A 27,589-nucleotide genomic window follows, 5' to 3' on the forward strand; every position below is an offset into this window, starting at 1 on the left:
GAGTGCTTTGAATTGTAATAAAAGATAGGTTTGTTGTCCATCCCTATCATTCAGAATGAATTACATCAAATAATCAAAATATTCTTAAATAATAAAATCAGAATCAGAGCAGCATCAATATCCCAGTTTCTTAAAAACTCAGACATTAAAACTGCTAATAAGAAAGTAAGATTTTCAATATTCTGAAAATTTAAGACAGAGGCATCTGTAATAAGCTTTTCCAGAAAGGCAGCACCAATTTTTCCAGAAAAGAAAACATGGAAAACTATGCTGAGATGATGACATTAAAATCATTCCCATTAATAAGAGCCCTAAATAATAGTTCAAATAATCTTCACCTGGATGTAATTCAACAAGAGCAAAATGCCATGCTTATTTTGCTTTATTTATCAAGATACAGTATCTGTTTTTTGATCACTGACAAAAGCTAAATAAATATCTCAGGCTGGTAATTGTTGAGTTGTCCTCTCATGTAATGAAAAAATGTCTTTGGGTTCATGTTATTCCTGTGTTCTTAAAAGAGAAAAATGTTCTTAATTTAACTTTTACATTTGCTTCTACACGTCTTTCTTCCGGAAGAGGAAGTGAGCATGCTTTCATGTGATTAACAATCAGCGGAACTTGTGAAAGTGATAACTATATAAGTGCAACTTAAAAAGCTCTACTGAACTCAACTAAAAAAGAACAGGGCAAAGATGGAACAAGGACCTGAACGAGAACCCAGACGGATAAGGGAAGGCTATCTAGTGAAGAAGGTATGTGAGGATTATATGGAAATTACATTCTTATGGAATTACAGCTGTGTGTGTGTCTGTATTTATAATATACATACATTTATTGTAATATACATAAATATAATATGCTTTTTCTTTTTCTTCAATTGTGTCTGATTCTTGGAGGCTGCCTGGATGAATCCCTGCAGTTTTCTTGGCAAGATTTTTCAGAAATGATTTGCTCTTGCTTTATCTCTGCAATATTTTAGAATTGGTACCTTTCAGATCTGTTGGCATATAATTTCAATTTTCTACCAATGCTAAGACTGAGGAATGACAAAAATGTAAATTGGTACTTATTTTCTTTGAGAATACTGAGACTGTGAGAGTGACAGTATCTAAACCTGAGAAACATACAATCAGAAATATTAAATCCTCCAAGATTTAATATTATCATCCATCTGTCTGGCTGATTAACTGAATATTTGGCTGCCAACTCAACATGTCACTCACTGAAAAGACTTCTGCAGGCATGGCTATTTCTCTCCAATATTATGGGGGTGTTACTGTTCCCATCCTCACCTGATCCTGAATGACATGATGTGAAGCAAGGCTGAATTACAGAATGCTAGAGGAGCATTTGAATATGTCTAGTTTAATGAAAAGAAGGACTAGGGGAGACATGATAGCAGTGTTCTGATATTTCAGGGGTTGCCACAAAGAAGAGGGAGTTAAGCTATTCTCCAAAGTCCCTGAAGGCAGGACAAGAAGCAATGGATGGAAACTAAATAACCTAGAACTAAGCAGAAATTTCCAGAACATGTGAATGCTCCAACACTGGAAGTTTTTAAGAAGATGGACAACCATTTGTCTGAGCAGTGGGTTGGACTAGAACAGTGTTTTTCAACCTTTTTTGTGCAAAGGCACACTTTTTTCATGAAAAAAATCACGAGGCACACCACCATTAGAAAATGTTAAAAAAATTTAACTCTGTGCCTATATTGACTATATATAAAGTAATTCTCCCATGGCACACCTTACACTATGTCACGGCACACTAGTGTGCCATGGCACAGTGGTTGAAAAACACTGGACTAGAAGACCTCCAAGGTCCCTTCTAACTCTATTGTTCTATGCTGTTCTGTTCTGTTCTATTCTTAGTAATTGATCCATCAGAAAGAGAATGTAATTTCCTTTTCCTAATAAGAATTAGCCTTAATGGCCAATTATCTAGATTAATGACCAAAACTATGTCCTGTTAAATTTGTATGTTGCAACAAACCTTTCTAATCACCAGTCTGTGGTGGAATTTTAATTGATGTCTTGTATTTTAATCAATAATTTAATTTTTATCTATTTAAGCAATAGTGGGATTTAATGCAGTCTAAGTCACAGTGGAAAATTCTCCTTTAAAGCATGGCATTCAAATTTTTAATAAACACATTATTCCAAAATATTTTGTAGGAAGAATTAAATTAAATTAAATTAAGACAATTTAAAGCTGTGAGTGATCAGACTTACATAAAATCTGGATAATGATAATGCATTATGCATTATGACAAGCCATACTATTGAAAGTTTTATGTTTGGTTTTGGCTTGTGTTGTATGAAGTTCACCATTTTGGCTTGTGATCCAGAGTATGGCTTAATGTAGTGCAAAAATCTAGCTCTGTATGGCACAGTCAATAAAGCCTGGTTAGCAGAAAAAATCCTGCCACTGAATCCTTCTTAATTAAGTCTTCAAAAACAAAAACTGAAAACCTGATTAGGCATGAAATTTATCAACCTGTTTGAGGTTCCACCCACCCCTCCTTGTTATTCAGTTCCAGCTATATCATGAAACTAGATTTCACTGCTAGTAAGATTGTTTCTTTCTCAATTGCTGTCACTTTGAAAATCAGCCTTTGAAACAACACACCTTATCTCTAATCAGCACCAAGAAAGTGTTTCCCGTGTCTAACGTATTTGCGTGGTAGAATTTCTACAGAGAATGTGGTTAATGGGAAAAAGGCTTAATTTTCTCTTTTCCCCCATTGTGATTTTGGTAACTATTGTCTCTTTTCACTAGTCCTGTCCTTGGTATGTGCACTGTATATAAAATGGGTTCTGTTGTCAGAACATTTATCTGTTATCACAAGAAAAGGCTTGGCTTATCAGTAAAATTATCCTTTGTGTAATGGCAGCTTCTGATATATATTTTTTTGTCCCTAGTGCAAAGATATTACGCAGATGTTCCTTTCTTTTTTCTTCTTTTCCTCTTTTCATGGTTCTCTCATTGCTATAATGTGATACTAATTAAAGTAAAGGGGAACAAGTTTATCTTTCATTATTATTTTCCCCTGTGGATCCATTAAAACTCTGTAACTCTGTAAAACTCTGGAGTAAAGTTGAGTCCACTAAAAGTTATTTCTAGTATATTTATGTTGGAGGTTAAAGATTTAGGGGAAACAAGGAAAGGGAAGTTTTGCAATACCTTGGAGACTGATGGGAAAGCATGGAGGCAAACTATTTCCAATATGAGTAGAAACTGAAAAATTATTTTTATCTGTTGCTGCATTCAAGAAGTGGCATGACTTAAGCCAAGTTGTCTTTGACCAATGGGAATTTGGACAATTTACACCACAAAATCAGGGCTGTATTCATCCAATTCACCATCTACATTTTAATTATAGTGTTCAATTAACACAAATGGCTAAATTTGAACAAGAGATTGCTCCCTAAACTACCCACTGGATCTACATAGCACACCCAGTTAAAATAGTATTGTGGTTTGTGGATCACTGGGACTTGCAGGAACCTAGCCTTAAGGGATGATTAGCAAAGCTCCAGAAACAGTCAATAAATGCTAAGACCACAAAAGCAAATTAAATAGAATATGGAAGGAAGTAAAATACGGCTCCAATATACAGATAACATATTTCAGTAAATGGAACTATAAGAGCAATGACAAGAATAGAATCAGAAGCACTGGTCTAATGTTGTTCTTTGCTGGTTTGTTTTGCACTCCTTTTCTCCATTTCCTAGAAATGTAAGGGCTTAGGGGAAAAAACATGTGATAAATGGAACTTTTTTTTTCTGCACATCTCCATTTTTTATCCTCCTTCCCAGACCTCCACCTCCTTAATGCTGTGTCAGTATGGGAGAAAATCCTCAGATTATTGTTAAACATACATCATTTGAAGGGTTGTTTTCCCATACTGACATGGTGCTGAAGATATAGACAGACACACATATAAAAATATAAGCAAATTAAAAACGGTGTTTCGTAAAATGTAGTCACAGAAACCATGTCAACAGTAGTAGCAGATTAAAACAAAAACTCATACAAAGCCTTGACTTTTTAAAAAAAGGTTCTGCAAGAATCACATTTGTAGGTTTCATTTAGAAGCAAGGAAGAACCTAAAATGAATTGGACTGTGCACGAAAAGAAAACAACAAAAATGAATTGTCATTGAATTTGACACACTTCTGCCAACCACTCATTCAAACTACTGTATTTGGCTCAGCTGAAATGGAATGCCTTCAAGGGCAGCTATATAGAGTACAGTACATTGCCATGATAATTCAGCCAGAAAAGGAGTAGTAGTGCAATTTCCAGGCATATGGATGCTGAAATCAGAATTTAATGGGATTTAGATAAATGCGTTTAGGACTGCGTTATGGGAAGGTTTTATTAAATTGTGCATGCAGGCTATAACATGCTTAACTCACCCGCACAGTATATGTGGTAAGATTTTGGGTTCTCAGAGGTGGTTTAAGCTGGGGAAATTACATCTTTGTAACAGAAAAGAGAAAAGGAGAAGTGAAGGTTTAGGGAAGTGGCATGGATGCTATTTCTTCTTCTTCTTCTTCTTCTTTTTAGCGTTCCCTTCCCAGCACCCTATAAAAATAACATCATTCCTGTGGCAGGAATTTCTTCCTTGGCTTTGATCTTTGTTTCAAGAAAAGAATTTATTCCTGTTTCGCATGTTAGTGAAATCTGTAGGATTCCAGCTATCTGATTTTTTTTTTCAGCCTGTCAAGGAAAATGCAACACAGTTGCATGGGTTCAAACTATTCACTAAGAAAAACCTTATACACAATGTGGTTAGAGATTTCATTTGAACTTTGTTGTATTTTTGGGAGACACAGATCCTTCTTGATCTTGCAAAAGAAGCCATATAAATTGTATAACTAAATAGTAACACATATTAGACAAGGCATTTTGCGCTACTTTTAGATGTCTTTTGCAATCAGGATGCTATGAATTGGGAACCAGCAACTATGCGGCACTCATTCTTTCTGGTTAAGTTGACACAATGTTATCAGCCAGTCACTCTATTTACCAATACTCAAGTGATTTTCCTTCTACTTGAATATACTTTCTGTGCCCTTCACAAAAATAAAAACAATTTCTTCACTGTTTCTGGGCTCACCAAGGTGGCAAACCTATATTACAGTGGAACCTTAGTACTCAACTGCTTTGAAACTCATTGAATTTGGTACTCAATGCATTTTGACTCAAAAATTTTGTCGGGGTACTCATCGTTTGTTTGGTACTCAACACAAAACCTATAACTTATCAGTGTCAGCTGCCTTGTGACTCACTACATTGTCTCTTATAGGAAAATTTTTGTTTGGTATGCATCATTTTTGGTATTCATCATGCCTCCCGGAACCAATTAATGATGAGCACCAAGGTACCACTGTATTTTCAGAACTCCTAGTGCCAGTCTGCTGTAATTATGCATTTATTACTATTTTAAATTTATTGGCTGTCCAACTCCAGTGAACTCTACTTTACCTAATTAGGTGAAACAAGGGTTATAACATCTATGGTCTATAAATGTTTACATTTGTAAGGGATCTTAAAGTCCCTGTGGAAATTTATACAAACTATTTTCTGGGCAACAAATCTTCTAATAATCATTTCCAGTTTAGAGCACTTAACCCTCTTTCTGATTAGTTCAAGGAAGGGAAGGAATTAAGAAATCTATGCAACAATTTTTAATAAGAAACTGCATGGTCAGCTATGCAATTTCTCTCAAGGTGGTTTAATCCAGGTAGTAATTCATTGTAAATGTCACTGGAAGAAACCAACCTTGGCAGCACAGGGACAGAAAGGTGAGCTAAGTATACAAAGAATGCCAATTTTGTAGCAATTTAAAAGTGCTCTTCAGGCTAAAACCAGTGAACAGAAACCTCAAGCACCTGCTGGGGCTCCAGCTGATATTCGTTGAATTACTAATCAGCAGCTGCATTTTAATTTTCCATAAGGTCACCAACAAGGCTTCCCTCTGGAGGGTTGTAGGAAATTTAAATGGTAGTTCTCTAGCATTCATCTGCAGATGACGCAGTTAAAGAGACAATTGGGGACACTGAGCGCCAAAATGATATCACCAATGCCCTGAATTCTATCACCAATTATTAGCCGGTCACTAGCTCTCTATCAGGGGGGTAGTTATCCAATTTAACACTAAGCAAATAGTGCTTAGTGGGCCTTTTCTAGAGCCCAATTTGATGCCCTCCCATCAGCTCTACCCCTACAGAAGATTTCATGGGACCCCTGATTCATAGAGGCTTTGCCCCTTCCAGGAAGGTAGAAACTCTCACTGATGTCCTCATATAGTGCCTTTTCTATGGTGCACCAAGACATACCCTGATTGCCCCAATCAATTTCCAAATATGAGAGCCATGCAGATGTATTTTACGCTTATTATTTTTTAAGGGATACTAACCCTACACTCATATATTAGGTGGTCAAATGTTTTGTCAAGTTACACACCTGTGCAAAATTTTTAATTAGACATACTACTTTATAGCAGTTAGACTTATATACCGCTTCATAGGGCTTTCAGCCCTCTCTAAGCGGTTTACAGAGTCAGCATATCGCCCCCACAATCTGGGTCCTCATTTTACCCACCTCGGAAGGATGGAAGGCTGAGTCAACCTTGAGCCGGTGAGATTTGAACCGCTGAACTGCAGATAGCAGTCAGCTGAAGTAGTCTGCAGTACTGCACTCTACCCACTGCGCCACCTCAGCTTATTGTCTTATTATTTTTTTCCCCTTGCCTAATATCGAATTGCTGTATTAAACTATTTTCTTTTTAATGTACCCTTTTATTGTAAAGGCTGGTCAAAGGCCATAATAAAGGTATTTGATTTGATTTGATGCTGTTGCTGCTACAGTTCATAATCTGTTTTCAAGTGCCTGTTATCAAGGTTTAGATTTATGGAGAAATTAAATCATTTTCCTATAAATTCTGCTTTTGTGTATCTGTTGATGATTTAGTTAAGGAAGAGATATTAGATATATTCACAGGGCTTTTTAAAATTACTCACATAATTCAAGACCTTAATACTTAAAAACAGATTCAGACTCCAATTACAGTAAATTTGGGTACAAATTAAACAATAAACATTAAAAATGTCATTGCCGCATGTGAAAGCAAAACAAAACACCAAAGAAAGAAAAAGCTAGTGTAATATTTTTAAACAATAAAAAAGTTCCGGTAACAGAATGTGTGAATGACTTTGAGGGGTGAAAGAAGGAGATATTGTCTGGGAAACAATCAGATGAGAGAAGTGGGAGCCCCCAAGTGTATAATGGTTAGAGAAAGGTCCTATCTTACTGGAGCAGACAGTTAAAAGTGGAGACAGAAAGTTTGTACCATCAGACTTGCAAGATTCTATTAATGTAGTCTTACAAAAATGTGGAGTCATCTTATCTAGTCATGTTTCCTACCTGGTTTATCCCAGATGGCTAACAGCTATTGTAGTGACTAAATTTGAGAAATAGCAAATGGTGGCACCTGGTTAACCATATCTGTACTCAGAAGCTATACAGGATCAAGCCTGCTTAGTATCAGATGGAGTATATATGTACTGTATATGCTCAGTCCTTTATACTCAGTCTGTTAACTCAAGGGTATTGGTTTCACCTGTTCAGTTGTGTCTAACTCTAGGAAGTGTTGCTCTTTTCTGTTTTTTAGTTGAGGGAGCCATGGAAGACGCTTTTGTGGTCACATGGCCAACATGACTATACGTTGAGGCCAGTGGTGGGTTTGTACCAGTTTTACTACTGGTTCGCTTGTGTGTGCGCTCTCTCTCTCTCTCCCTCTCGTGTGTGCGATGCTTCTGTGCATGTGCAGAAGGGCGGGGTGGGTGGACGGAGCCTCCCGTCTCTGCCACTACCGGGCCAAACTGAGAGCAACCCACCTCTGATTGAGGCGCACAGAATGCTGTTACCTTTCCACTGAAGTGGTACCTATTTATCTATTCATATTTGCAAGCTTTTGAACAGCTAGGTGGGTAGGAGCTAAGGCAAATAACAGGAGCTCACCCCATTCTCGGTGCTTGAACCTGGACTGTCAGCTTTCCAACTGATAAGCTCAGCATCTTTAACTGCTGAGCCTTCATGATCCTGTCAGCTTGTTAATATTCAAAATACACCTCCAGGTTTTTAAAGTAATTTAAAATCTTTGCTTTTTCCAAATCTTCTTGCACTAGGTGGGATGAGGTGCTTTTCAGTCTAGCTGTTCCTCTCCCAGCTGCTGCTGAGCTTCAGGCAAACTCCAAGCTCCAGGCAGGATTTCCACCAGTATATGGTGTTCATCATACCTTGTAGTTCACTCAAGTGCCATGACCACAAGATATGATGAACACCAAAGTGAAGACTCTTGAAACAGATTATTTCAAAAGGAACCTTTAATTAAGAAGAATGGAAACCATTAGAGGCAAAGCAACATCAGAATCCCCTTAGGCAATGCAGGTAGAATTAAAGCAGTAGTGACCCCTCCCATGCAAATTCTAACCAATACACAAGTGTGAAGATGTTTCCTTTATCAACTGGCCTGAGAGCTGAATAAACATACATTCCCATGGCTATCTTTCATTAGACATTAAAGTAAAACACCCCACACATCATAAACATTCCCCAAAAAGTGGTGGAATCTCGGGCCTTTCGGCACCAGGAAACCAGTTGTAAAATATCAGTTGTCATAGGCATTGCCAATAAATTGACTCCAAGGCCCCCCTCCTCCCAATTAAATGGCAGTATCGCGTTTAGGGATCTGACATGCTGCCTTCTTTAGAAAAAGGAGTGATCCACCTGTGAAAAGATAGAAACAGAAATTCTACAATAGTATTTTAACAAGGTTTGTCAGGGTATTGGGACTTAAATTTTTTCAATAGGGTAGAAGCCCTAACATGGTGTTTAACTACCCATTCATTTTGGGATGAAGGTAAATGCTTCCAAGCAACTAAGTATTGGGTTTTCCCTCTGTGGGTCCTAGAGTCCAGGATTTCCTTAATTTCAAAATGTTGTTCATCTTCTATCATGATAGAGACAGGTGGTGTAGGTGCAGGTGGTCTGAGTTGTGAGATTACTTCTCTTTGGGGTAAACTTATGTGAAATACTGGGTGGACTTCCCTGAGTGTCTTTGGAAGGAGTAATTCTACAGTTACTGGATTGATGACTCTAGTGATAGGAAAAGGTCCAATGAAATTTGGCCCTAATTTCTTTGATGGCTGCAATGACCTCAGTAATTTTGTAGATAAGTATACTCTATCTGCAACATGGAAAGGTTTGGGTTCTACTCTTTTCTTGTCATCTTGAATTTTAAAAGCTTCTCTAGCTTTCTGTAAAGCTAATCTAACCACTGGCCATGTGTTTCGTAGTGTGTCTATCATTTAAGTGAGGGAATAGTGGGTTCTTCTGTGGGTAGTTCAGGCATGGGGCTGAACTCTTGGCCTGTTGCTACTCTAAAAGGTGTGAAACCAATGCTTGAGTGCACAGCATTATTGAAGGCCACTTCTGCAAAAGGTAAAAGATCAGTCCAGTTATCCTATTGAAAATTAATAAAACATCTTAGATATTGTTCTGAGTTCAATTTTTCAGTTTGCCCATTAGTGGCCAGATGGTGACTGGAGCTCAATCCTTGGGTGGTGCCAAGTAAGGTCAAAAATGCCCTCCAAAATTTTGAGGTGATTGGACCCCTCTGTCAGAGACGATTCCCTGTGGGGCTCCAAGAAGGTGATAATTGTGTATCAGAGGAATAAGTTGGCTAGACTTTTGGCAGTTGGGATCGTTTGGCAAGGTATAAACTCTGCCTGTTTTGAAAACAGGTCTGTTACAACCCAAATAACAGTATTCCCCGCACTTTCTGGTAGTTTGACAATAAAGTCCATAGCAATCTCCTTCCAGACTCCTGAAGGTTCAGCTACCTTCTATAACAGTCCTGGGATTTTCCCTTGGCCTCTTTTAGCTACCGCACAAATAGGGCAGCTAGCTACATAGCTCTCTATGTCCTTTTTTAGTGATGGCCACCAAAATTGCCTTTTAATGAGGTGTAAAGTTTGCACAAAAGCAAAGTGTCCAGCTAATTTGGAGTCGTGGCACTTTGCCATTAAGCACAGTCTTTGGCTAGGTGGAACATACAACTTCCCTCCCACCCAAGCTAAGTTATCTTTTATCAGACAGCTGGATTTGTTGCTCAAAAATGATTCATCGGTGGCTAAAGCTTGTTTAAAAGTTTGGGTGGTGTCATTGTCCATCAGAGTATCTTGTTTTGCCTGGGATCTGGTGGTTACTTTAGCGGCTAGTTGATTGTTTTGTATCATGGGTTTGATTACATCTGGCTTCATACTATTGTATTGCGGTTTCCTGGATAGTGCATCTGCCAGAAAATCCCCCCCCCAGAGATATCTGAGCATAAATTCAAACCATTTAAAGTACTGAGCCCATCGTACATATTTTGGGGAGAGTTTCCTTGGGGCCTTTAGGGCTTCTAAATTTTTGTGATCCATCCAGACTTCAAAAGGAATCTTACTCCCCTCTAGGAAATGCCTCCAGGTTAAAAGAGCCCACTGAACTGCATAAGCCTCTTTCTCCCAAATGGCCCACTTTTGCTCAGATTCATTCAATTTTTGGGATGTGTAAGCGCACGGTTGTAATTGGTCTTGCTCATTTTTCTGAAGCAGGACCCCTCCTTTTGCCACATCGCTAGCATCTGCTTGTATGACAAATGGTTTCTCTGTGTTCAAGTGCTTTAGAATTGGCTCTGCTGAAAACAGCCGTTTAAGTTTTTCAAATGCAGCTTGGCATTCCATTGTCCAGTTCAAAGGCTGCTTGGGTTTTGTGTTACCCTCTCCCTTCATTTTTAAGAGCTTGGTGATGGGGAGAGCAATTTGGGCGAAAGCGGGGATAAACTGGCTGTAAAAGTTGGCGAATCCCAGGAAGTTTTGTAACTGTTTACATGTTCTGGGTGGATCCCAGATCCATTTCTATGCCCTGGTGTGAAATACGGTATCCTAAGTAATCAATTTTTTCTTGGTGGAATTCACATTTGGAGAGTTTAGCATAAAGTTTGGCAGAGCAAAGTTTGTTCCGAACCGCCCAGACTAGTTTTACACGTTCAGCCTTGGTCTCAAAATATAACAAAATGTCATCTATATAAACCAAACAGCCCTTTTATAAATGCCCCTGCAACACTTCGTTTATTAATTGCATAAATACTGCAGGGGCCCCTTGTAGCCCAAATGGTAGCACTTTGAATTGATAGCATCCAAGAGGGGTGTTAAATGCCATTTTCCATTCATCTTCCTCCTTAATTCTGATACGGTAGTAAACCTCCCTTAAATCCAGCTTTGAAAAAATTCTCCCTTTTGCGAGGTGTGCTAGCATATCCTTCATGACTGAATTCAAATTTCGAAAATTGACACATAGACGTTTAGAGCCTTTTTTCTCTCTGAATAACACTGGAGCTGCAACTTTTGCTCGGGCTGGTTCAATGAAAACCCTTGCTAGGTTTTTCTCAATGAATGTCTTCAGTTCTTCCAGTTCCCTCAGAGACATGCTATACATCTTGGGTTTAGGGAGTTTGGCCCCAGGTAGAATTTCTATCGCACAGTCAGTGGAGCGGCGGGGTGGGGAGCTCGTCAGAGGCTTTTTCGCTGAAAACCTCAGCCAAGTCCTTGTATTCTTTGGGTATGCCCTTGGTTGTAAGAGGGCATTGCTGTTTCTTGGTGCTCTGCCCCCTCAGTTTCCTGTTGTGGATTCTCAGCAAAAGTCACGTGCATCTGCACTCTTATGGTGCCTTTCTTCCAATTAATTTTGGGGTTCTGTTTTTTCAACCATGCAAGACCCAAAACTAGTGGCCATTCCATGCCTGGTGCCACTATAAATATAAGTATTTCTTTGTGGCTTCTGATGCCAATCTTTAGAGGCTCAGTGGCAAATGAAGCTGCCTCCCCCCTGCTATTGACCCATCTAGTTGGCAAAAAGCTATGGGGCTCTTCAGCTTTCTTACATTAATCCTCAACTTCCTTACCAGGGTTGGTCTGATCAAACAGCGGGTGCACCCTGAGTCCACTAAAGCAGAGATTTTTATCCTCTCCCAGTTGGGGATAAACAATCTTACGGGGATGCTAATCAGTTTAATTCATTTGCTTACCAGGGGTTCATCCTCTGGATCTCTTCCAGATGAGTATGGTTCCTCCTGCTGCAAAGCTGGGGTTTCATCCTCAAAGAGGAGAGGGGGTGGAGATTCTACGATCTTCCTGCTCCTCAAGACCATTTCTTTCCCATATTGGCCAGGTTTCATAGTTCCCCCCCCAATGGGCGCTCTGCTTTCTTAGCTGGTGCTTGAGAACTGCATTCTGCAGCTCGGTGCCCGTCTTTTCCACACTTGAAACAGGCTGAGGGTTTCAGAGAAGATGCTGTTTGCAGGTTGAAAGGCTCTTGCTTCTATTGGTGGGGTTTTCTTCCAAATTCACCCTGCTTGGTACTGGTTCCTGGCTATGTCGATCTCTGCCTCTTCAGCAGTGAGATACTACTCATGTAGGTGATTCGGTGCCCCTCGGGCCACACAGGCTTTGTAGAAGTCATCACTCAGCCCGTCCTTGAACCAGCTTACCAGGATATCTTCTGGCCACTTCACACGACATGCCAGGTCTTGGAATTCTTCGGTATACTCTACCACTGGCCGGCATCCATGCTTCACAACTTTAATGTGGTCGCGTGCTTTGCAGTCTGAGAGGGGGGGTCTTCAAAACTTCATCACAAGGCCATCATGAAACAGTCGAAGTCCCGCAGTTCTGGTGCATCGGCATCATCTAGTGTCACCATCCATCTGGCAGCGGCTCCTTCCAGGGCTAGGGTAACCACTCGTACTTGGGATCCTTGGGTTTGAAAATCACGCCCGTATTCTTGCATGTAGATGAGCACGTGTGCCACAAAGAATCCCAATTTTTTCAGGTTCCCATCAAACTTCACCCAAAGAGAAGGAGTTTTTCTTTCTAATTGCTGGTTTCAGGGTTGGTTGGGAGCGGCCCCTAATCCATGCGCCAATGGGGGGGAGGGTTTGCTGGGTTCCTAGCTGTTGCTGCTGTGCCATCTGCTTGATCAGCAGGGTCCAGAGGGGGGTTAGCTCCCCTGGCATTGTCTGTGGTTGCCGCCCTTCCAATGCCTCTTGGTTGCCGTTCTGGCTCCCCCCGGATGTTGAGTTTTTCCAAAATCTCCATCACCAACTGGGTTACATGTCTCTTCAGACAATCCTCTCTCAGCGAAGCTTCATTTAGCTCTTCCTGGTCAGAGGAGTCTTCTAACTCCAATTTCCACCCTAGTTTTCAGCTACATTGAGTGTATAAGAGTGTATAAGACTATAAGAGTGACTCCCCTGGTTCTCCCATCCCAGCCGTCTTTCGTCCCAATGCCAATTGACCAGCAGGGCTTTTTGGGGTCCTCCAGGCTTACCTCATCCTTTCCAACAGGGTACATGGAGCAGGTCTCTGGTTGGGGGGGGGTTGACATCTCCCTCCAGCAGTCACCTTCCCCTTGTTTGCTATTGTGCTCAGACATGGTTTGCAGGGTCCCCTCAGCAGAGCAAATGTTGTCTCTCCTGGTTGACAGTTTTGCAGATGTTGCTTTATGTAAGGGCTCCTCTCCTAACTTAAGAAAGTGAAGACTCTTGAAACATTATTTCAAAAGGAACCTTTAATTAAGAAGAATGGAAACCATTAGAGGCAAAGCAACATCAGAATCCCCTTAGGCAATGCAGGTAGAATTAAAGCAGTAGTGACCTCTCCCATGCAAATTCTAACCAATACACAAGTGTGAAGATGTTTCCTTTATCAACTGTCCTGAGAGCCAAATAAACATACATTCCCATGGCTATCTTTCGTTAGACATTAAAGTAAAACACCCCACACATCATAAACATTCCCCAAAAAGTGGTGGGATCTCCGGCTTTTCGGCACCAGGAAACCAGTCACAGGCATTGCCAATAAATTGACTCCCCCTCCTCCCAATTGAATGGCAGTATCACGTTTAGGGACACCAACCTGCAGAGCAAATGTCACCTTTGCTTCTTCATCTGTAGGCCATTTGCTTTTACTTTTCTTGTTATGCACATCTTTTTCTCACTCTTTTAGCATTTGTTTTTGTAAGACTGGGTGGGGTGAAATTGCCTCTGGCTGTCAAATCCGTCAAAACACCAGGGTGTGGCTCAATTACCACAGGTGGCTGCAACATCAGCTAGCAGGCCTGTGAGTAAATTTATGAGTGCATGTCTCAGTGCCTGAGGGAAGTGTGTGGGTAGGGTTTCTGCAGGCGGCAATCCCAACTTCACTTCCTCACAAAGATGATCAAGGACTATCAAAACTCTTTGTTAAAAAAAGTTTCAGAGGACATAATGGCAAACCCTTCCTGTTCCATTGCTAAATAAATCATGGCTGTGTCCATGTAGCAATAGTTACCCAGGGCACAAGCTTCTTCTTTTTTAAAATCATGTGCTTTATTGAAGTTTATTATAATATAAAATATAATGAAAATAAGGATTAAGATAAAAGGGGGGGATGCAGGTTTTTTTAAAAAAAAGGAGAAAAGAGGAAAGTGTTGACTTCCCATTCTTTCTAAAACAGTAAAAGACTAACTTACAACCTTAACTTTTAATATAACTTATAATTAGTGCAAGCCAGATCTGTAAGTACACAATTATTAAACCTTCAAACTAGATTCTAAATTTCATTTTTCCCCCTTTGGTAAGCATAAAAACCAGAAACAATATCCCAACACCACCAAATAAAAAGCCTTTGTTTAAAACAATTGACATTGTCAACCAAATCCAATGGCCAGTATTTATTTGAAGCACTCCCCACCACTAACTACAGATTTTGAAGCTCAATCCTGTGCCCCTTGGATGTATTGGCTGTGATATTCTAAGAGTTATAGCTTTAATACATTTCAAAGAATCAAGGTTGGGGAAGTTAAAGAATGGCCAACTATTGGCAGGTTTAGTGGTGTTATATGACCATACCTATGGGTCTTGCAGTCAAGATCTCTCACCACATCACATGTTATCTTACACTTATTTTCAATTCAAAATACTGAAACTTCAGAAGCGTACAGAAGTACTGTTGTCTGATTTTGTGGGGGGGACTGCGGGGGGATGACATTGGAATGTGTTCAAAGAATGCAGAAGGAAAAAGGTGACAGAAAGAAGAATGTAGATTGGTGGAGTGCCTAAGAGAAGACATGATATGGCCCATTAAATGACATTTTTTCAAGTCTCCCTATTGTGACTACAAGCCAATCCCATTTGTAGCTTACTCAGCATTCTAAAATCACTTGCTGACATTCAGTGGGAAAATGGCTGCAAAGCAAACTGTGTATATCAACTGCTTCCTAGAATGTGAATATTCATTCTGATAACCTTTCTTTTAAAAGGAACAAAAACTTTCGTTTATGCCAATCCTTGGCTGTGTAGATAATACTCTCTTAATTGATTGATACAGGGCAGTATGTTTAATACCTGGAAGCCTATGTGGGTAGTGCTGTCAGAAGATGGAATCGAATTATTTAAGAAGAAGACTGATAACAATCCCAAAGGAATGATTCCCCTCAAGGGCAGCAAACTGACCAGTCCCTGCCAGGATTTTGCTAAAAGAGCAGTGAGTATTTATGTTTTTTGAAGCATGCTGAAGTAAGGCCTATCCCAAGAATAGGGAACACTCTTTGCATTCAAGGGAAATGGGTGGGTGTGTATTTAAGGACAGTATGTAAATTGCCTTGTAAATTGTCTGTCTGTTTGTGTATGTAAATATGTAGCCTTCCTGGGCCAAATGATATTATGACATCACCAAGTAGAATCGGATGAAATTATTCTGAAGGGTTCATTCCAAGATATGGTGCATTTGGAAGTTGGGATGGTCTAAAAGACAGAATCAACCTCTTAAGCCTTGTGAAATCTTATGATCATTTATTTTGCTCCTAATTACCTCACCCCATCCAACCCCAAAGCCCAGTGGTGAATTTATACTGGTTTTACTACCAGTTCGCTCTTGTGCATGACGCTTCTGCGCATGCACAGAAGCATCCAGATGGGTGGGCGGAGCCTCCCACCACCGCTACTACCAGTTCGGCCAAACCGGTTCAAACTGGGAGCAACCCACCTCTGCCAAAGCCCCAAACCTTTGCCCTTAGGATGTAATCTGAGATTCAAGTGGCTGTAAGAGAAGTGATGGAAGTGTATGTGTCCAATAGCCTGTGCCCTAGCCTTTGACATCCAGCATACATGACCCATCACATCATATTTGTGGCCCCCAGCAAGAAGTGTTGATAGGAATAAAACCTTGACAACACAGGTAACATCATCACCATTAATCACAAATAATGTTTTTTATGTACTGCCAAAAGAGCCAAATAACTAATCACAAATAGAAACTGGATTGGCCACAGTGAGTTTCGAACAAAATAGTCTTTTGGTTGGATCCAGCATAGGTGTTTTGCTGGTTCCTATAACTGAACAATATAAAAAATTAGCAAAGTTAATGGAAAAGCTACTGATCCTAGAGACAATTTCCTTTGGTTCGGTTGTAGTAATGGATTCATGTGCAACCCATGTACACATTTCCTTTTTTCCCCCTCAAGTCATCTGTGAAGATAGTGTTTACAGTACTGTGGTTTTGTTACTAACAATTTCGAACGACAGTCTTACTCTGGCACATAATGCTTAGTATAGCAGTATTTCCTCTCTTTTCAGTTGAGCACTTTAGGCTGGATTGTGCAATATTTTCAGAAAAAGGAGTCTTTCCTTCCCCATTCTCCTTGTGTGGCAGGCCAGTGGGAATGGGATTTAAACACTAAACTGTGCTGCTTCCACCCATATGTCTTCAGAATTTTAAAGTCATTGAGATCTTTAAATTGTGGATATATTATTTATTTTCTACCTCTGTTCCTTTAGGCACTTCAAGGTAGATACGTTTGTATGAATTGATACACAATGAACTAAATCTCTGTTCAGAGTCAATCAGAATTCACTGAAACCTCCTGTCCAAATAATAGGGAGATATTTATTTAAAAGTTATATGATAAAATAGAAAGGGGAAAGTATTTTGGTGCACTATATATGTAGAAGTTAATAAACTGAATAACACTCATGGTTCCTGCTGTTTCTTAGTCAAATCCAGAGGTGAAATGCTACCGGTTCACTCGAACCGTTAGTAAAAAATATGCTACCGGTTCGGACGAACTGGTAGTCAGCTGTGCGACAACCAGCTGAGCCACGCAATTTATATTTGCTAGAAATTGCATGGCACAGCTGATTGTCAGAACTTTTTTTTTTACTTTTTAAAGCATTTTTTTATTACTGGTTCAGGCAAATAGGTAGTAAAAAAATGCTAAAAAAAGTTTTAAAAAGTTCTGATGATCAGCTGTGTAACAATCAACTGTGCTGCATGATTTATATTCACTAGAAAGCAGGAAAACCTGCTTTCTAGTGAATGTAAATCGTGCAGCACAGCTGTTCCCCCCCCCCTCGCTGTTCTACCTATCTTTGCAGAGTCAGAGAAGGCTTCTTAACACCTGCGGTGCACATGTGTGTGTTTGGCACTCATGCGCACAAAGTGTGCATGCACACATGAAGTGAACCGGTAGCAGATTTCAGAGCATTTCACCCCTGGTCAAATCTAAGGCTCATCTGAGGAGAGTTGCAGCTTTGAAGTATGGTAGTATTCATAACTCAGACTGGTGGTGGTATATACAATGGCAAATGGATAAAAGACAACATATTCATTACAACTGAGGGGAAATGTGTTTTTCCCTATTTCAGCAGAGATTGGAGCATATCTACAGTGTTGTGGAATTGGTCCATTTCAGTGGCCCATTGAAGGATGGCAAAATATTCTGAACTGAGCACTCTTCCTTTTTTCGATCGCCATTTATCTTTCTAACTCTGAGCTAATGAAACTAGGCCAGTGTTTCTCAACCTTGACAACTTGAAGTCCTGTGGACTTCAACTCCCAGAATCCCCCAGCCAGCATAGCTGGCTGGGGAATTCTGGGAGTTGAAGTCCACAGGACTTCAAGTTGCCAAGGTTGAGAAACACTGAACTAGGCACCCATCTCGCAATACTGAGTTCTTATATTGACAATAAATAGGATTGTTTTTCCCAGTTTTCATGTTATTGCCTGTTTAGACATTTAGCTGGGGAATAAACTATCTATTCTACTCTGCTTGCTAACCTAAGATGCTTACAAAAAAAAACCCTATTTATATGGGCTAACAATAAAATGTGTTCCTATTCCAGTTTGTCTTTAAACTCACAACAGCCAAACAACAGGATCACATCTTACAAGCTTCTCATCTTGAGGAGAGAGATGCTTGGGTGAAAGACATCAAGAAGGCCATCAAATGCATTTTGGGAGGGCAAAGGTTTTCCAGGAAATCAACAAAGAAATCTATCAGGCTTCCTGAAACCATCAATCTGAGGTGTGTTCCAAAGCTAAACATTGCTTATATAAGCGGGATGTGGGAAAATACTTTTATTTCAAGAGCTTTATTTTTATGAGGCAGTTGTCAGACTTAGAAGCCATATTTTCAGACCTGCCACAATTGAGACTGAGGACAACTATAGGAACAGCTGCTTGAATTATTCTGTGTTGAAACTTGTCATCCAAATTCCTATTTTTTCTATATTAACAAGCTGGAACTAAAGCATCCTTATATATTTTCTGATCTCAGAAAAAAGGGGTATTTCCCCCTATCCTTGTTCTCAAGGAGCTTAAACACTTATTTTAGCAGCAGTTCTGAGCTAACTTCAGTCAGGTGAAATAGCTACCTTTTCTTCTTATTACATCTCTCTCATCACAGACCAGCATCTCCAGCTGTCTGTTGCTTCCTAAATTGAAAGTTGAGTTACTTCACATTTCTCTCCTAGGTTTAAAGAAATGTTTGGAAAACTTGGCACAAGGAGATTTGCTTGAGATAGTGCCTAATATTAATAACTGGAAGAATATTAATTTCTTAATACATTCAAACCATGTTTCAATATAGATTATGGATGTAGTTTATGGTTCTACCACAAAACCGCGGACGACAAAATCGCGGTCGATGAAAGCGCATATGTGACGTCATCACAGCGCGACGAAAAAGATCGAAAAAGATCAAAAAATGTAAAAATAAAGCTAAAACCTTCCCCTAACCCCCCCAAACCTAACCCTAACCCTAACCCTAACCCTTAACCTAACCCTAAACCTAACCCTAAACCTAACCCTTAACGTAACGAAAAACCTAACGCTAACCCTTAACCTAACGCTAAACGTAACGCTAACGCTCTAACCCTAACCCTAACCCTTAACCTAACCCTAACCCTAACCCTTAACCTAAGCCTTACCTTTATGTGTATCGGCTTGCTGTAATTTAATTTTTATTTCAATTTTTCGATCTTTTTCGTCGCGTTGTGATGATGTCACATACGCGATTTCGTCGACCGCGCTTTTGTGGAACGCGCTTTTGACGGGTCACGGTAGTTTATATGTAGAGCAGTGTTTGCCAACCTCAACAATTTTAATAAGGTGGATGTTATGGTAGCTGGGGAGCACAGATCTAGAGAAAGCCATTGTTTGGAAATGTTGATCTATTTCTACATGTTCTTTCAGGCATAAGAATTTAAGCTGTCCATAGGATTGAGAAACCTGGGGCAAATCAGCAGCCCATTAGCACAATAAATAGCCACATTCTTTAGATGCCTTCATGGGAATCTTAAAAACCTTATTTTGTGGAAAGCCATTGTTTTATAAAAATCAACAATGTTGCTTTGTTTTAAAACATTTGTTTATTTCTGGCTGTTTTACACAAATCTCAGTGTGGTTATATTATACCTCTTTTGTTTTCGGCACAGTGCTTTGTATCTCTCTATGAAGGACCCTAACAAGGGGATACGGGAAATGAAGCTGGAAAAAGACAAGAAAATTTTCAATCATTGTTTTACAGGTAGGAAGTTGTTAAGAATTGCTTAAACAACAACAAAATAGGTAAATTAAAGCATATATTTAAAAAATGCAGCTGTAATGTATTCCAAGATTATTTCTAAGATTCAGAGATAATCATCATCAGGGGATTTGCATTTCTGTTTTCTTAATCCTTACCATATCTACTGCTTTTTAATGTATCTTTGGTGACCATCCTTTGTTCTTCTCCTTGTCATCAGGTAGTTCTGTGATTGATTGGTTGCTGTCAAACAATTCATTACGAAATCGCCAAGAGGGTATAGTGCTGGCATCTGCCCTATTGAATGAAGGCTACTTTCAGGCTGCTGGTGATACATCGAAAAATGCACTTGAAGGCCTATCAGAAACCCCTTTCTTGGATATGGAGGATGCTTATTACTATTTTGTAAGTGTCAAGATGTTGTCTTCTTTATTAAATCAAAGAGAATTTCTGGATTATACCTATCAAACAAGAAATAAGAAAAGCATCTGGAGTCATCTAATGCTGTTTTATAGTCAGACCAATAAATATCTTTAGCATGTGCACATCTAGTTTGGCCTAAAACTGGACTCACACAACTTGTCCTTTACTAGCTAGAACATAGTCAACTATCTGATACCACATCAACCATGGTGACCATAATCTACATAATGCCACAAACCATAGCGACTAGATTGATGGAAGTTAATTCAAAAAATTGGAAGATTTACCTAGCATTGAGTTTCACTCTATTGTTCGTGCAAATGCAGTGTAAATTTTTTTTATTTAGGACCCTGATTGGCAAATCTCTACACAACATGTAAGTTTGCTAAGATAGAGTGGCCACATATTACTCAGAAAAAGATAATCTTTTACTGAAAGGACTTTTAAGAGATTGATTTAATTCTTCTATTTTGGCTGCTGCATTTTCTACTTGGCCATAATCATGATATTGATGATTATATTAATAGAGTTTCAAGAGACCATATTTGATTGATTGAACAATATTGATGTCAGTCCTTATCATCACCAAACTGAATAGCTTCTTTTTATCATGTACTTTCACTTTTCCATTCAGTTGTATAATTCTGTGAATTAAGACACAGGCAACAAATTTTACAGTGTGTTTTAACTGAGCCCTTCTTGTATTATGATCCTCAGCTGCTTGATTGATTAATTGATTTTATTTGTGAGTTACAGATAAGTTGCGTAAGGCAAGGCAAAGTTTGCCAAAATCTATTTATTGCATAAAAGATAGTAATATATTTGTCAAGAAGGGAAAGCAGCTTTGGAAAACTTCAAAAATAATTTTTTTGTCTGTTTGTCCTCCGTTTTAAAGACAAAGTAGATGCATTAAAAATGTCCTTATTGGAATAATGGGTAGATAAGCCAATGGCTTCGCCATTCTATACAACGAACAGTTTTTTTAAAAAAAATGTTCAGTATTATTTAATAGCCTGAACTGTTCTAGGAGACATTTATCAACTTGGCTTCTTCAATGTCTTAAAATAGGCTGACAGTGGTTTCTTCTGTGAGGGCAACTCCAGTGATGATGACACAGTCTTCAAGGAAGAATTCAGAGGCCTGGTGGTCAAGCAGGGTTGTCTGCTGAAACAGGTTGGTGTATATCTTGGTTTTTTGTCAGATAAAATATAAACTGATATAATACATATGGATGAAATCACCCAGTCTAAAAATATCACCAAAGTACCGAACATTCTCTGAATTTTCCTGGCTATATTCTGCATCAGCAGCATCACACACTGTCACATTGCTAAGCAGCGATCAGTTGCTAGTGGGGATATAGCCACTCTGCAAATTTTCTGAGCTAGAACCCCACTCACCAACCCCTAACTTGTTTCAACCCACAGAACAAAATAAGAGGTGGAGAGCTTTTTTGAAAAGGGAAAAACAGAGCTCACCTGCTTTTGAAGCAAGAAATATACACCAGAAGGCAAGACTGGAATTGAGAAGTCTAGATTTACCGTATACCCATGCCAGTTCTCTGAGCTGATTGTTACTGGTATATGAGTAAATGTTAAAAAAAAGGTCATCTGTTTTTGCAACAGTTATGGAAAAAAAGCTGAAGTATAACAGACAGCCGAAAGAGTCATTTTAGTAGTACAGAATAAATGTAACACTCATCTGGTGTCTCAATAGTTCCAGACAGAGGGATCTGGCTTTAATAGAATTCAATAGGACTTCACATAAAAGAACACTCCAAGACTTAAAAGCATGTGACTCATTGAGTTTCTGACTTGATTCATGCTGCCCTGGCAGAAAATTAAAAAGTCGCAACGGTTTGTGGAAATGATCAAGACCTATGGCAGAACTGATGATCAGTTTTTAAATGAGTTTCAGACATAAAGTTTTACTCTTATTTTCTGCTACCCAGATATAATAGGCTGGTAAATCTTACTGAGAGAAAAATGCATGGGTGAGTTCCTGCCAGTTCTAACCTCTTCTATAGAAGAGGTTCCATAAATCTACAGTGCCATTTAGAACCGGTTCTAGCTCCCTCCCCCCGCCCGTCCGCACATCATCAAGATGAAGAGCGAGAGGAGGAATTCTGGGAATTGAAGTCCACAAGTCTTAAAGCTGTCAAGTTTGAACATCCCTGGGGTTTTTTTCTAAAGGGTTAGGGGTGCATGGGTCTTGTAACTTGAAGCTTTAAGACTTATGCGCTTCAATGCCAGAGTTCCTGAGCCAACATTTTGGTTGCTAAGCAAGAGTGTTGTTAAGTGAGTTTCACCACATTTTACAAATTGGCCACGCGAACCCAGTCACATGACTGCCGAGCCACTCCCACTCGGTCACATGGCTGGCAAGATACTCCCATCCAGTCACATGACCAGCAAGCCACTCCCACAAAGCAGGCCACACCTACAGAAGAGGTTCTAAAAATTTTTGAAACCCACCACTGGAAAAATGTTTAACAAATTAAATGTGAAACATGCCATATCTATTTCATTACAAAATCACAAATCACCAGATGTAAACGTCTACTGCATTGCCTTTCATGCTGTCCATTTTGCTTTTTGACAAATTTTCTTTACTTTTTCAACAAGTTTTTTACTAATCTTAAGAAAAGAGAAAAAAGATACACAAAAACGGGGCGGGGGGAAGAGGCATATTTATTAATAAAAAGTAAGCCTGACTATAAATTGGGAAGAAAACCCATGTACTGAAAGGTTGTATGGACATGATATAATTTATGTGATATTCATATTGCATGGAACTATATGATAAATACATATAGGTGGCTGAGTTTAAACTAAACATGGAAAAACTTTTTGGTGCTTGCACTACAGCTGGTTCTGTCACTCCACCCCGCCCCAAAATTATGGGATTATGGAATCATCAAATCCAGCCAAATGGTGGTAATCCAAAGCAAGGGGGCTCTAAGACCTACAGAAAGGGAATTCAGCAATCACTTGTAATCTTACGGATACAATTTATTTAGCCTGGTCTATATCAAATGAAATAACTTTAGTGATTTAATTGAAGGCCTCTCAAATATAAACAAAATAACCAATTTGATCATCAGAGTAAAGTCCAATAAAATCATTGGAATCTTTGCTATTGGATAATTTAAAGTGTCTTGTTCCATTGTGAGAACAAGGCTTGGTTATAGTTTGACATTTATGCCTGCAGAGTGGAAAATTAAAAATTATGCTTTTTAAATATTTGTTTAGGGTCACAGAAGGAAAAACTGGAAAGTGCGGAAATTTATTTTGAGAGAGGACCCTGCCTACATGCATTACTATGATCCTGCAGCAGTAAGTGTTTACATCACTCAATTTTGTTGAAATGCTATGTGGTGTTGAAATAACCTATGGAACACTGTAGGAATAGTATGTTTACTACTAATTTACTATTAGCACCCATAATTTACTACTAACACCTTTCTTTCTTCATAATAAAGCTCAAATACATTTTATCAGCATTAAATTATGTAGTAATATTTGCATCACTTAATGATGCCACTTTCCTGAGTAGATAACCCTTGTCGATTTGTATAGTTGTTGCACATTTGTCTCTAGTAGTACTGAACTTCAACACCCAGAATCAATGGTAGTTGAGGGTTCTAGTTTTTGGAGTCCAACACATATGGATGTCACTTGTGTGGAAAAGACTGCTCCATTGTCTCTGTACATGAATAAGTTTTGTTATCCTTCAAACACTTGGACAACCAAAGGTATTCTTTATCCACATGTGAAAACAAAACTGCAGAGATAATGGGACAGTGCCTCTTGTACCTTTGGGTCCCATCTCCATTTCTCTCTTGACTTCCTTGTGTTGAGCAAAGAAGTCTGAAAGGGAGTTTGAACAACTCTTGTCTTATGTACTCCTCTTCAGCCTTTTTTCTTCTTGTTACTAAGTCAGGTCAACAGAATAATTTACTGAAAGAAAATAGATTCTCATTTAGGTGTTGGAAATCCAATAAGCCACAAAATTATTTGTAATAATTGGGAAACTGTGCCTTAGAGCAATTTGTTATGAAATAGTTCCTCAGAAGGGAGTTCCCCAGGTCAGACAGTTCATGAAGAAGATCTTTAAATTAATATGATGCTGTTTCTTCCAAACCACAGATCTGACTAAGACACGTGAGTCCTTCCTTCCTTCCTTCTTAAAAGGATCCCTTCTGATATCTTGATGAGGTCGGGGAAGGGATAGACAATGTCTAAGGAAATAAATCTTAGGGCTTGTGTGCACAGTGTGTGCAGTCCCATTCTCTACAGATTATTCTTCATATGTTTCCTTAAGAATTTTTATAAAGACTGTCTTTGCTGGAGATATCAGCAAAACTACTCATACATACTTACATACCTTTAATCTCTACTCCAAATAATGTCCTCGAACTTGGATTTCTTTTCATTTTTTTTATCCATTCTCCCAAAATACAAACCTTTTTGTAAATCCAGTAGAAGAAAATGATCTCCTGGTTTATTTGTACATCCCTTTCAATTATTAATTATTCAATTATTAAGGCATCAACTGCTTTCTCTTTTATGTGTGATATCTTTTTCCGTGTCATTCTTTTAGCCTGCCATTTTTACATCCACTTTCAAATGAGTTTTATCAGATAAGACTTGTTCCTCTTTGGTAATTTCTTTAAAATATAGTCTATAGAGGCAGACACTCTTAAAATGAATGTCTAGGTCTAGACTGTAGTGTTTAAAAATATCCTTCAGTACATCTAATGTAAAAATATTTTTCTTTAGTTTGCACTAATAAGTCAAATTTAAGTGTACTTCTCCTTTAATTGCAATTCTTAGTTCCTCCTGGTTTTCTCTAGTGCTCAACCTTCAAAGTCACATCTTTAAAAAAAATAAAGAGAATTTAAAACAAAAGTATTTTCCTGTGGGAAGGACTTTTATGATTAATTCCAAAATCTTATTTCAAATCCATCTGGACTCTTAGTTTATTTGTAACCTTCCAAAATCAAAGTTCTAATCACACTTTTGCTGGTTACTCCAAAAGAAAACAAATTAAGCGCTTAAAGTTTTATTTAAAACTTCTCTCACTAAGGATTGAAGGAAACTCACCTGGTGCTGTAAAGCCTATTCATCCAAAGATTCCTAGTAGCTGTAAAGCGGTTAATAAGCAACTTCCAAAGTAATTAGAAAAGAGATTATGAAATTCAGTTTCCTTTTGAAGGTATCAACCATGGTTTAAGCAAGATGGCTATTCTCTCATGTCCCAGAGCTCTAAATCCACTGTAAAACTGCTGTCTTGCAGTCTCCTAATGAGGAGCAACTGTATGGAGCATCTATGGTCAATCTTAAATTTTCTCCTTATCCAGAGAGAAATTACGAAGAGCTGGTCTACATGCCACTTCTGCATTCTACCTTTAAAAGCAGAGCTGTCATCAGATCACCATTTTTTTCCTGGAATTTGAGTCTGCATAAATATTGAATGAAATTTCTTTCAGGGAGAAGATCCACTTGGAGCCATTCACTTGAGGGGCTGTGTAGTGACGGCGATTGAAGACACATCAGAGGGTAATCATTAAGCAGGAGTATTTAAATTAAGAGCAGAAGTGCAATTTTGGAGAGATTTGTCAAAAGTGAGGGGGGTCCCCATGAGATTTTGTACACAGCCTCTCTTGTCTGATTTTCAGATTAGCATTCTGAAAATTGTAGCATACCTAATAACATTGTCCTTTCACTCCCAATATCTGGGAAAATGTTATTTCCAAGGAAAGCCTGATTCATTTATACATTAGTTCATTTATGCATTAACTATTAATAAATAAGGGTAAAGATAAAGGTTCCTCTCGCACATATGTGCTAGTTGTTCTCAACTCTAGGGAGTGGAGCTCATCACTGGTTCAAAGCCGAAGAGCCAGTGCTGTACAAAGATGTCTCCATGGTCATTTGGCTGACATGACTAAATGCTGAAGGTGCACGGAACGCTGTTACCTTCCCACCAAAGGTGGTCCCTATTTTTCTACTAGCATTTTTACATGCTTTCAAATTGCTAGGTTGGCAGAAGCTGGGACAAGTAACGGGAGCTCACTCTGTTATGCAGCGCTAGGGATTTGAACCACCAAACTGCCGACCTTTCTGATTGACAAGCTCAGTGTCATAGCCACTAAGTCACCATGTCCCAAAATATGAATATATATAATATTATATATATATATGTGTGTGTGTGTGTGTGTGTGTGTGTGTGTGTGTGTGTGTGTGGTATTTGTGCTGATAAACACACACGTATATCTTTGGGATGGAATCCAATTATGGGAGGTGGCAGGGTTTAATTTGCAGCTCAACTTTAGAACGTAAAAGAAAATTGGACCACTTGGTTCCACATAGATAAGCAGAAGGAGAAGTTTATAAAGGTAGAAATTTAGTATGTGGATTAAATGGAAGTGCAAGGAGTTTCATTTATGTGTGTTATTCAATAAGAATGGAAGTGAATTATTTCTTCTGAGGCAGAAGTGCTGAAACAAGCCCTCTCCCTGGTCCTTTGCTCACTTTTTTCCCCCTCTGTCCTCTCCAAATCAGGCAAGAAAAATGAAGTGGAGGGAAACCTCTTTGAGATTATTACCGCAAGTGAGGTGCACTACGTCCTTCAAGCAGCCACCTCTGCAGAACGTACAGAATGGATCAAGGCCATTCAGCTTGTCTCTAGAACTGGAAAATGAAAGACTGTTGGTTTTAGAAAAAAAAAGAATAAGAAAAACCGTAAAAGTGATTTACTAACTCAGTAGCTCTCTGGAAAGGAACATCAGTTTTAAATTTAAACTGTTATTTAACAATATGTAGATTGTTTTAGAATTGGCAGAATATTTAATGTTGTATAGATCAGTTTTTCTATTTTCCTCTATCCCAAAAAGGAATGGTAATCTATAGCTCTTCAGATGCTGCTGACAAACACTCAGCAACCAACAATATGGCCAACGATTAAGGATGGCGAGGGAACCAGTTTACCAGCATCTGAAGGATCCAAATTCCCACATTTTTTTTTGTTTAAAATGCAATTATACATATAATTAGGATCTTCTATTACATTTCGTTATCTTTTATGGGGCACCTCTGAAGCAGATGAATGAATAGATATGATATCTGTTTTATGATTGCTGCATATGGTGGTTGGGGAGAAAAATGTTTTCCTTGTAAACAGTATTTTCAATAAAATATATTTT

The 27,589-nt window shown here is 38.8% G+C and overlaps 1 protein-coding gene across 1 annotated transcript; it reads left to right on the top strand.

The window, feature by feature from the left end:
- Positions 1-672: 672 nt before the first annotated feature.
- On the top strand, positions 673-27,589 carry PLEK (pleckstrin). The gene is made up of 9 exons (XM_014070672.2): positions 673-755; positions 15,486-15,641; positions 18,278-18,459; positions 19,871-19,962; positions 20,180-20,364; positions 21,451-21,555; positions 23,634-23,717; positions 25,874-25,943; positions 26,949-27,589. Exons 1-9 carry the CDS (start codon positions 696-698, stop codon positions 27,086-27,088), a joined length of 1,074 nt encoding a protein of 357 aa, XP_013926147.1. The 5' UTR covers positions 673-695; the 3' UTR covers positions 27,089-27,589.

The sequence above is a fragment of the Thamnophis sirtalis genome, unplaced genomic scaffold (genome assembly GCF_051295495.1).
Source record: "Thamnophis sirtalis isolate CommonGarterSnake01/CBP01778 unplaced genomic scaffold, rThaSir2_p1.2 scaffold_5, whole genome shotgun sequence".
Classification (NCBI taxonomy): Eukaryota; Metazoa; Chordata; class Lepidosauria; order Squamata; family Natricidae; genus Thamnophis; species Thamnophis sirtalis.

Bases quoted from the DNA above. Each gene is read 5' to 3' on its own strand.
- PLEK (XM_014070672.2), top strand. From the start codon at position 696: ATGGAACAAGGACCTGAACGAGAACCCAGACGGATAAGGGAAGGCTAT. The intron at 18,460-19,870 runs GTGTGTTCCAAA...TTTTCGGCACAG, and splicing joins CCTGAAACCATCAATCTGAG to TGCTTTGTATCTCTCTATGA. The intron at 21,556-23,633 runs GTTGGTGTATAT...ATATTTGTTTAG, and splicing joins AGGGTTGTCTGCTGAAACAG to GGTCACAGAAGGAAAAACTG.